A 12,258-nucleotide genomic window follows, 5' to 3' on the forward strand; every position below is an offset into this window, starting at 1 on the left:
CCCTAAACTTCACAGACAGATGAAGGCTATAATATACACTACTAAAATTTCCACTGAATCTACTGAACCCACTTCATACCCTACCCCAAAAGATATTGAAGAATAGAGTTCCAGATCTTAACTATATGTGAAGTTATGCTTCTCAGCATCATTTATATACATTCCAGCCCACTGCTGCTCTATCCTGGAGGGGTTCCTTGGTTCATACATGTGTTCCACTCCATTGCCTTATCTATCAAGAAACATTTGTGGGCACTGCTGGGATGTAAGTGCATCATTTGGCCTAAAGAGCTATTTTGTGCAGTGACAAAATCTATTCTTAATTTGGAAATCACCTATTTAGTTCAATTAATGTAATTTAGAAAATTGAGTTAATTTTGTTCTGTGTTATCAAGTATCAACTAAAATTTGTCAATGGCTGAGGAATTTTCTGTTTGTGAGGAATTAAAATGCAATTGCTTAGGAAGGATTATTTATGTTTGGAACCCAGAATCTACACCATGTTAAAGTGATTTAGCCATTTAGATATTTTAGGAATTTCCTTCACATCTGTTTCTTAACGTCAGCTTCCAACTGGCAAGTTTGTATGCCCAGTGGCAGATTAGTGCTAACTGTTCATGACCCAGTTATTTACCATCACACGATTCTGATGTTTTCAGCACAGAACTGACTCTCTGTTTTTCTTATTAATTTCTGTATGTTTTTAGAATGTGACGTATTATGACAAACATGGCTAATTGAACGTCACTTGGCTCGAGTAGAATTGACTTGACTGCAAAGCCCTGCATATTTAATTTACTGCGAGCAAGAACCAGAACATCCTTCTATCCATTCTGTATTTTTGGTTTTAATGTTCTGCCAGGTAGAAATGTGAGCTTCTGTCAAATTTTACTCCATCTCAGGCTGCCAGCCCTCCCCTAAAATCCGTCCAACATTTGACATTTTCCCTTTCCAAACTCATTGAGGTGACCACTTGTGATTAGCAGAGCACAGCCCTATATGAATGGATGAAGTAAGATCTGGAGGGGCATTGAATGAGACCACAGCCCTGTCAGCCTCAGCTGGAATTCTTCAACCATTTTCAATTACTCCACTCCTTATAGCTTCAAAGTAATGAAAGAACAAAAGGGAAATCCAACGACCACACAATCTGTCTCGATACTCTTCCTCTGCTGGATCCTCTCTGCTATTTGTTGATAGTTCTTTTGATGTTATGTGACTGGTGTAGTGCCATCCTAGGTCATTGGTATAGAAAGCTTTGAGGAGAAATCAAAAAGCCTTTTTCTGGTTAGGAGACGCTAACTTCGGCTGACTGGTGCTGGGCTCCGCTGTTCAAAACCCCAGTGACTTGGATGAGCAGATCAAGTTTGGTAATGGTATAAAAGCAGCTGATATTATGGGTTATGAAGAAAATGCAGGGTGGATTAAAATGCACGGGATTAACAGTGACTACGATTAAAATGCGGGGGATTATCAGTGATTTGGACGTTTGGATTCAGAACTGGTTTACCAATAGAAGACAAAGGGTTGTGGGTGAAAGGACACTATTCTGTGGCTAGAGAAGATGCAAAGACCTCTGCCAAGACTCCCACAATCTCCTCTCTGACCTCTCTCAATAACATTGGATAAGTCTTAACAGGTCTTCCACCTTAATGCTCTTCAAGAGCCCCAGCACCTCCTTAATCTAAATTGCCCTTGCATATTAGTATTCTCCACACTGATCCGTACTTCCCCTTGGTGAAAACAGATGCAAAGTCCTCGTGTATTACCTCGCCTACATCCACAGACTCCAATCACAAATTTCATCCTTTATCCTTGAGCGATTTTACTATTCGCCCTGGTTATCCTCTTGTTTTTAATATGGGTGTAAAAAGCTTTGGGATTTTAAAAATCTGATTCACCAAAGCCATTTCGGAGACTCTTTCATCCCTTTAATCATCTGCTTGAGTCTTTCCTCCTTTCCTTATATTCCTCAACGGCCCTGTCCGATTCCAACCTCTTAAACCTTGCATGCATGCACTTTTATCTTTTTGACTAAATTTACCACTACTTTGATCAAGGCCATCCTTATCCCTCCTCCTTTCTAGAACATACTGGTTCTGAACATCAATCAACTGGCCTGTAAACAACTCTCACATGTCAGGTGTGGATTTATCCAATAACAATTCGTTTAATTTTGTTTATTATTGTCACGTGTACCGAGGTAGAATGAAAAACGTGTTTGTTGCATGCTAATCAGCCAACGAAAAGACTATACATAATTACAATCAAGCTGTGCACTGTGTTCAGATACAGGATAAAGGATATATAATTTAGTGCAGGGTAATGTCCAATTAAATTCAAAGGTCTCCAATGAGGTTGAGGTCAAGACCACACTCTAGCTGGTGAGAGGATGGTTCAGTTGTCTTATAACAGCTGGGGAGAAACTGTCCCTGAATCTAGAGATATGCTTTTTCAAACTTCTGTACCTCTTGCCTGATGGGAGACAGGAGGAGGAGTGGCCGGGTTGAGACTGTTCCTAGATTATGCTGGTGGCCTTGCCAAGACAGCGTGAAGTATTGATGAAGTCCATGGAAGGGGGGTTGGTTTGCGTGATGGTCTGGGCTGCGTCTACAACTTTCTGCAATTTCTCACGGTCTTGAATGGAGCTGTTCCCAAACCATCCTGAGGGTTGTTGGGGACATGCCAAACTTCCTAAGCATTCTAAGGAAGTAGAGGCGTTGGTGTGCTTTCTTGGCCATTGCTTCTATGTGGCTGTTCCAGGTCAAATTGCTGGTTTTGTGAAGAGTTAGTGGAGTTACTCCACCAACCCATGAACTAGCAATGGAATCACCTCTTTTCAAACGTTCCTCACATTCCCAACTGCTTTCGGGATATTTAATCTCATGAACTATGGTAGGTTCAGTCCCTCATAGAGACAACAGCTACACTCGGAAGAGTCTGAAGTTTGAGCGCTTTATTTCATGTCTTTAAATAACGGAATATTTATCATCTTCAGATCGCACCTTCTTCTTGACAAGTTGTGTTAAACAGTAGCAGATTTTTACCTTGTCTTTAGCGTATTAACACAAGCTTGTGGAATAGATTAGTAATGACCAGAGCACATTTTCCATACCACACAGATCCAGCAACAAACACCTTCCCTATTTATGAGGTGCGCTCATCTTTTTGATCAACATTATCATTCAGTAGGTTTGGGTTCCCAGACTTTATGGGGTAAACATACTACTTCCTGAAAATCATGTCTATTATTCCATCCTCACTGTCCCGACATCCTTTATGAGCCCTGAAACATTCTATTTCCACCACCAGCTTCTTGACGCATCTGTGGCTTTTGAGAAGCACTGGTTTCAATCCAGCCACACTCTGGCCCTTCCTCTAGACCATCTTAACACTGAAGCAGCCATTTACTACCTACTAGCCATTTACATTTTCTACCTACTTTGATAGCAGTTGCTTCAATCTTGCACCGTCTACAGGTGATATTAATGAATGAATTTCCCCCAGAGCCAGGAGTTCAGACATCAGTTATGGCAGTCCAGGTTGTCCTTGACCTTAAACGAGGTGACACAGCCCACATTTTCAACTATTGTGATATTTATTTAATTCTCCTCAAAATACTAATAGTGGAGGAAATCACAGGCAATCTTCATCTCAGTGGCAAAATGTTCAATCATTAGTGTTGGTGATAGGCAACCTGTAATCAAGGATGAATCACATCCTGACCACTCCCTCTTCTCCCCTCTCCCATCAGGCAAAAAAGTATAGAAGTGTGAAAATGCACACCTCCAGATTCAGGGACAGTTTCTTCCCAGATGTTCACAGATAACTGAATCATCCTACCACAACCAGAGAGCAGTCCTGAACAATCATCTACCTCATTGGTTACCCTCGGACTATCCTTGATCAAACATTGCTGGCTTCATCTTGCATTAAACGATATTCCCATATCCTGTATCTATACACTGTAATCGATTGTAATCATGTAATGTCTTTCTGCTGACTGGATAGCATGCAACAAAAGCTTTTCACTGTACCTTGGTACATGTGACAATAAACTAAACTAAACTAAAGGTATTTACAACATTGTTCAGGCAGTTTAGGACAGTCTTCTTGAAAACCAATATGTTGATTTAATGTCATTTGGTGTTACTTCTGTTTGTACAGGAATCTTAACTTCTAGGATGTTCTAAATGGAAGTTGTGATACAATTGAGATGGGCTGCTGCCAACCTTATTAATTTTTTGATCTTAATCTTAATGACTGCCAGGAAGCCATTACATCACATCTTTCAATGTAGCCTAAGTGTTTCCTGTAAAAGCCTTAAGCCATTGACAACCACAGGATTATACACTTTCCTTGCTTTCCTAATGTATTGCAACTAATGTGTTCACTCTGAAAGAAGCTAAACTAATGGCAATCTTGGCCACAGGCTACCTAATGGGGTTGAAATTGTCTTTAGCAATTATTCCTTTGTTAAGAAAGCGAGTGCACTGCATATGGGAGCCAGACACATTGCCAGAGGTTTTGACGCCAAACGAGGAAGGACATATCCTGGCCAGTGATGAGATGGTGCAAAGAGAGCCTGGAATCTTTCATGTTGAGTGTTTTCAGCTTATTAGCTATTCTCTTTAACAGAAATTTGGAGGTTATTTTGCTGCACAGTTCTTGGACTTCTCAGGCACAGCATTCCAGTTACCCTAGTGAACTCCAATATTTTGAACTCATTTCCCTCTTTGGCAGATCATTCCAAATAATCATCACGCTCTGAGGAATAGTGCTCTTTGCAAAATCATTTAGAAATTAAATTTTCATGTATTTAAATTATTTCATGAGTTCATGCATTGGGTGGAATGACGGACAGTACGGGTGTGGTGTGCGAGTGATAGAATAGGGATGTTGCCCATGGATGTGAGAAAGTGCTTGAGATTCTTGACTAGTTGGTAGTCTGTGGATGGTTTGGAAAACCAGAGAATTGTGAATGGGCAAGAGATGTGAGACTAGAAATCGAGAACGATGCAGTTTGTCTGAGAATACTTTGTATTTGTATAAACAGAGCAGTATGACGCGGTGGGTCTATTTGAGAAAACAAGAGTTCAGAGAGAGGATCGTGCATGAAGAAGGTGGTGTGTCTAAATGATTGAAGCTGATGTGTGGGGTTGTCAATGGTGAATGGCCATAGCATCATAGACTATGCAGCACACAAGTAGGTAATTTGGTCCTTTTGAGTTTGCTCTTTGTTAGAATCGTCCACTTAGTCTCACTATTCTACACTTTCCGAAAAATCCTTAAATAATTTGTCCAATTCTCTCAGGTTTTATTCTGGTTAACCATCCTTCTGAGCTCTAAAGACTATGCTGTGCCTTTAGTTCCTCTTTCCATCATACTGTCTCTTCAGACACTACTCAGTGCAACCAGACAGTTTCTTCATAACCACACCTCCAGATGCTACTACAGAACATCCAGACCCAATTTTGTACCTCCCAGTATCACACAGTGCCTCAGGCCTTCCCAATTAAATCTATGGTCTTGCCTCTGAGTTCTAAAGCCCACAATCATAGAAACATAGAAAACATAGAAAAAAATAGGTGCAGGAGTAGGCCTATCGACGGCCAAGCCAGCACCGTCATTCAATATGATCATGGCTGATCATCTAAAATCAGTACCCCGTTCCTGCATTTTCCCTGTTTCCCTTGATTCCTTTAGCCCTAAGAGCTAAATCTAACTCTCTCTTGAAAACATCCAGTAAATTGGCCTCCACTGCCTTCTGTGGCAGAGAATTCCACAGATTCACAACTCTCTGGGTGAAAAGGTATTTCCTCATCACAGTCCTAAATAGCCTCCCCTTATTTTTAAACTGTGATCCCTGATTCTGGACTTCCCAAACATCGGGAACATTTTTCCTACATCTAGCCTGTCCAATTCTTTAAGAGTTTTATATGTTTCAATAAGATTCCAAATTCCAGTGAACACAAGTCCAGTCGACCCATTCTTTCACCATTTGTCAGTCCCGCCATCCCAGGAATTAACCTATGCCGCACTCCCTCAATAGAAGTAATGACCTTCCTCAATTTGGGAGACCAAAATTGCACAAAAAAACTGGAGTTTTTTGTGCAATTTTGGTCTCCCAAATTGAGGAAGGTCATTATTGCTATTGATACCTGGTGCGGTCTCACCAGGGCCCTGTACTTGGAAGCTCATCGGTTGTAGATTCTTACCTCCCTTTTCCAGTATTTCTAGCCCTTGTAGAGACTATCTTCATTACCAGTGAACTCTCTCAGTATCACTTGGCTCTCCCAGGTAACACCATGGCCTTCTTTGAGCCTTCAAGCCTCCCTGGAGCATCCTGGCACTTTTCACTTTTGTTAGATCTGTAATATCTACCAGTTCTTCCCAGTGCTTCCAGACCCTCATGTTCATCGTCTTTAATCCATTTCCTGTCCTTGTCATGTCTTCTTCCCTGAATCCCAATGGATATTCCTTTAATAAGGGTCCAATTGTATCAACATGTTATAGTACTGGCTCTCAAGGTTTCTTTCACAGTACAATATAGAGGTCTGTCACTTTGAGGGATGGTTTTGCTGTAGACCAGATTTATCTTATCCCTCAATACATGGAACTTGGTAGCAATTGTGAACCATTCCATCTGACAAACTGCATGCATTTCCCTTCACAAATATCAGCAAATGTCTGTTCGTCTTTTTATTTTTTTATTTTTAGTGTGTTTTAAAAGTTTGTGTTAATGTTCTCTGGTTTGTTTTATGTGGGGGGTGGGGGAGGGGGTCGGGGGAATTTTTTTTTCAATCTGTTACCTTGCCGGAGATGCGATTGTTTTCAGGATTGTATCTCCGATCGCTCTGGACGCCTTGCTCGGGACTCTTTGAGTCCCACTGCGGGGCCGTGGACTTACCATCCAAACTGATCCCTTGCCTGGGATCAATGCTCCAATGCGGCCTGCGGATTTCACCATCGAGGAGCTCACAGTCTCGGGTAGAGACCGATGTCAGGAAGCTCCAGTCGTAGAAGGTTTCGACCAGCCCCGACCCAGGGTCCGATCGCCCGGGTTGGGGGAGCTGAGATTCCCCCCCCCCCCCCCCCCTCATGCGGGAGCTTGATCCCCCCCGATGTGAAGACCCAAACGCCGCCGGCTATGGGAGCCAAGATCACCCCGTTAACGGAAGGCCCGAGGCTCCCGACTGTGGGAAAACAAAGAAGGATTGAACTTTTTTTCGCCTTCCATCACAGTGAGGAATGTGGAGGAGTCACTGTGGTGGATGTTCATGTTAAAATGTATCTTGTGTGTTCTGTTGCTTTTTATTGGTATGACTGTATGGCAAATAAAATTCTACGTATGTTGCAAAACATACTTGGCTAATAAAGTATCATTATGATGATTATGAAGTTTGGGACTTAGGCACAGACGCAGAACTCCTGAACTTGATGGCCATTGTCTGATTCCACGCTGCACTTGAGTGGAATTTGCTGGTGAAACAAGAATTTGACAAACTCCATGGTATATAATTTGGAGTGTATGGCAATTTAGAACCCTGAGCCGTTTCATTGAAGTTTGAGGAAGAATGTTAAGATTGTGTTAAAGTCAGATTTTTTTTTGACATTGTATTTGTTTAATGCCTGTAATTACTTTGTAGTTGTTTCAAATTCATGAGGTGCTTTGATATTATTTTCTGAAATTTGGCTCCATTGACTTTAGTAATAGAATTTCAGACAGAGTTCAACGTACATATGTGCATTTAACACATGCAACTGTGTACAAATTCCTGTACCCTTTATGTTCATGTTGCCAATCCGAGTGGTTGACTGACACGGAGAATTTGCAGTGATCTTTTTCATAGCATTTAGAGATCAATGTCATGGTTTCGCTTTGGCTGGTTGATAACATGCTACTTTCCATACAGGAACATACAAAAGAAGAGCTGGACATGTGGAAAATTGTACGAGTTAGTGAGGACTTCAGGGTTATAGCCCTGGGTCTACCGGTACCAAGGTATCCTGGAAACCCTCTGGATCCTCCGCTTCGTTCAAGATTTCAGGCCAGGGACGTTTATTGCCTGCCTTTTCGGGTAATTTTAACCTATCCATGTGATGGTGGTTTCAGTGTCTTTACCATGATTTTGATATTAGGCACAATTAGAATGATGCTATCGTGATTTAATGTACTTTCATGGTAGAATCTATTTGCATGCAATCAACAATTCATAGTTCTCATAACTAGTTATAACTGTTGTTTTCACTTTGTATGAAAATAATTATTGAATGGCTTTGCTCATAACATCATACATCACACAAACAGGCTCTTTGGTTTGCCAAATCCATACAACCATCAAGTAACCACACACTAATCCTACACTCATCCCATTTTGTTTTCCCAAAATTCCCATCAACTACCCCAAGATTCTACCACGCAACTAAGCTTGGCCAATTTAACCGGTGTGTCATTGGGATGTGGGAGGAAACAGGAACACCTGGAGGAAACACACAGGGAGAACGTGCAAATGCCACACAAGCAGCACCAGAGGTCAGGATTGAACCTGAGTTGCTAAAGCTGTGAGGTAGCAGCTCCACTAGCTGTGTCACTGTGCTGTCCCCAACTATAACTCTTTAAATTTGCCAGACCTGGGAGACCAGGACATTGCTTAGTCTTCAGTTGATTTAAACAGGACAGCACGGTGACGCAGTGGTAGAGTTGTTGCCTTACAACGCCGGAGACCCAGGTTCGATCTCAACTACGGGTGCTGTCTGAACGGAGTTTGTACGTTCTCCCCTTGACCACGTGGGTTTTCCCCGGGATCTTCAGTATCCTCCCACTCTCCAAAGACGTACAGGTTTGTAGGTAAATTGGCTTGGTATAAATGTAAATTGTCCCTAGTGTATCGGATAGTGTTAGTGTGCGGGGACTGCCGTAGATTATATCGCAGCACAAATCTCCAGCTTCAGAAATTATGGCCTGTGGATATTTACATTTTGATTGGTTTGGGGTGAATTTACACTGGACTTCACAGTTTGAACAAATTCTGTTTCATCCCATTTCAATTTTCATTCCTTTTCACCCATTTTTCCAGGACCAGTTGACAGCCTTGTATGCTATCGGACCGAATGTGCCCACTGAGAGGTATGGATTATGATATCATACCTATTATTTGTTAATATCATAAAACAAAAGTTGAGAGAAGTGTTAAGCAAGTTAGATAACATCTACAGATAGAGAATGAGTCAATATTTCATAGCCCTAACCTTCCTCGGAAGCTGACTAATGAATTATCTATTAAGTAGTCAAGTGCTTAAGCAATTGATCCAGTATTGAGCTTTTTATAAATAGATCACTTTTCTGAGTTATCATCCTTGACAGTCTTTTCCAATCTGGCTACAATAACTGCTTCAGTTCCAGATTCCCTGACATATAATTTGGTGAAGTGCAATGTCATACATTTTTATCGAAGAAATACTAAACAGCTTGTTTTTGATGCAAGTGAACAAAGTTATGTATTCCATATCTACATAGCACCATTTAAGTATGGGCGAACAGTTAATTAAACCAGACTAAAGTGCTCCCTGGTGCATGTCAAATGATTTTGCCTCTCTCTGAAGTATTTGGAACCATTATCATTCCCATTTTGGAACTCATTTTCAAAGCCCTTTCAGCAGTTTTTGTTGCATTTCTTGTCGTATCAAAACAATTGCTCACTGTGAAAACATCATCTTTATCACTTGTGCAACCCAATGTTAACCCAATAGATTGCTATGAAGATACCAGGAATTATAACTAATGTTTAGGAGGCATTAAATGCAAGAACCAAGGAGACCATAGATCATAAAACCTCTTTTAATTTTCTTTAAGCATTTTTGCTTATTAACTGTAAAATTATTGATGACAAATATAGTCAAGCATCATCCTTTTAGATTAAAAATAGTTTATTTGTATTTTTATTGGATTTGGAGTGGCAATATATCATGAAAATGGGCACGCGAGATGACTAGTGCAGGGATTGGGCACAACATCAGACAAGGGCATGAAGTTACAGTCAGATAGTGCTGCACCCAGTGTGATATCTCAACAGCGCCACTTTAAGATTTAAAATCACTTGTGATAAGAGGATAAACATTGATTAATATTCAAAATGTGGCCGAAAATTAAAATAGATGTTTTGCAGCATAAAAACACAAAAAGTTAACCTGATCAATATCCTGCAACAATTATGACTAAAGCATTTTCTCCTTTGCCAGAATATCTCAGATGTTATCCTTTGCAACAACCCTCTGCACTCAAGAGTCCACAACTCTTGGTTTGCCTGAGTTTCCTGTGGATAATTTACCGGCTGTCATTAAAATCATGGTAGGTATAAATGATAGTTGAACAATCTTACACATTTAATTCACAAAAGAATGTAACTAATGTTCCACTCTCTGACCAGGATGCATTCCCCATGATGTCTGCCCAGCTACTGCTCCATAGACTTTATCCACATGATTTAATGCTTGGGAAAGAAGGTAGAACTGGAGTTGAAGATGTATTGAAAGTAAGTAAGAACCATTACAGAAATTAAGCTTTAGTTATCATGACTAATTTACTGAACAATTGGTCTCCAGTTGCCCATTAAATCAAGCACTCCATTTTAACAGCTGAGCAGTGACCTTAAGGTGTGGCATTAAACCTATCAGGTAGAGGTTAAAGACATTGTGAAACTTATTCGGGAAGAAGCACAGAGGGGTCCTAATGCATGTTTATTTAACAACCAATGTCACTAAAACAATACAATACAATACAATTCAATTTATTGTCATTTGGACCCCTTGAGGTCCAAACGAAATGCCGTTTCTGCAGCCATACATTACAAACAAATAGACCCAAGACACAACATAATTTACATAAACATCCATCACATTGCTGTGATGGAAGGCCAAAAAAACTTTTCTCTCCACTGCACTCCCCCCCCCCCCCGATGTCAGAGTCAAAGTCAAAGCCCCCGGCGGGCGATGGCGAATTGTCCCGTGGCCATTAAAGCCACGCCGGGTGATGCAAGGTCGCACACCGGGTCTTGATGTTAGAGCCCCCGGCGTGCGCTCGCAGAGACCCGCAGCCATTCCAAGCCGCGCGGGGCGGTGCTGTAAGGCCCCGCTCCAGGAGCTCTTCAACCCCGCAACTCGGGCGGGAGAAGTCGCCGTTGCGGGAGCCCGGAAAAGCGGTCTCCCTCCAGGGACCCGCGGGCTCCCGGTGTCACTGTCCGCCAAACCCGCAGTTCCAGCCACCGAATCTCCGGGGGTCGGGCCGCAGCAGCGTCCACCACAGCTCCACCCGCTCTGGACTCGGCCAGCTCTGCGACGGTGAGGTGAGTAGTCGGCACCACAGCCCCCGGTCTTCCTGTTGGAGGCCGCTCCTCGTTGCAGCCCCAACGGCAACGGAGACCCGACAAAGAAAAGGTCGGGTCTCCCGTGCAGGGAGAGATTTAAAAGTTACCCCCTCCCCCCCACACACATACCCCAACAAAAAATAACAAAAACTACATAAAAACATAGACATAAAATAATAAAAACGCAGACGGACTGCAGAGGCCGCTGCTGACGAGAGTCGCGCCGCCTACCGGCGGTTAGCTGATTGCAATATATTTGTGAACGTTGCTGTGCATGTATTGGCTTAGACATACATTGATCAAGATCAAGAAAGTGCTTTGAAAATGCAAACTTTCCAGCCTAAGGTGCAGCAATGTACCCTCACTCGTCTTGACTTGACCAGAAAGTGAAATTTGAATGTTGTAAATAATAAACTATGTTAACAGATAATCAAAGAGCATCTTAAAGCACCAGCATATTAGGCAGCTGAGATAATATCAGCAGATTATCAATGATATAAACAGATATGTTATTGCATTAAAATGTGTACATGGAAGATTTCAATGATTTAATTATTATTTTCCATGTGACATTATTCTATTTTTTTTCCAGTTTGGTAAAATCAGACTCTTTTGATGGTGCTGTATTACTGATGTAAAAAGCTGTTGTACTATCATTTATTTTCTGCTGATCAATATGTAGCTTGTATAATGTGGGAACGTGACACTATACTCTTTAGCAACAAATAATTGCAGATGGGTCAGTACTTTTACTTCAGCGATAATAACAATATTTTCAAACTTATTTCAAGCCCTCTGACATCTGTGATCTCTGTAATCTCCTCTGACCTCTGGCCTTCCAAGATTTCTATGCTGCCCAGTTATGGGTATTGATGATCCCTGAATTCAATCA

General features: G+C 41.6%; 1 protein-coding gene across 1 annotated transcript in view; it reads left to right on the forward strand.

Moving 5' to 3' along the window:
- The window catches only part of vwa8 (von Willebrand factor A domain containing 8), a 200,185-nt gene that overhangs the window by 56,532 nt on the left and 131,395 nt on the right, over positions 1 to 12,258 (forward strand). Inside the window, exons 6-9 of the mRNA XM_033032907.1 lie at positions 7,917 to 8,081; positions 9,081 to 9,130; positions 10,243 to 10,351; positions 10,431 to 10,535. Of these exons, the coding sequence (XP_032888798.1) occupies positions 7,917 to 8,081; positions 9,081 to 9,130; positions 10,243 to 10,351; positions 10,431 to 10,535 (429 nt within the window). The remainder of the gene's footprint in view (positions 1 to 7,916; positions 8,082 to 9,080; positions 9,131 to 10,242; positions 10,352 to 10,430; positions 10,536 to 12,258) is intronic.

This window comes from Amblyraja radiata, chromosome 14, assembly GCF_010909765.2.
Source record: "Amblyraja radiata isolate CabotCenter1 chromosome 14, sAmbRad1.1.pri, whole genome shotgun sequence".
NCBI lineage: Eukaryota > Metazoa > Chordata > Chondrichthyes > Rajiformes > Rajidae > Amblyraja > Amblyraja radiata.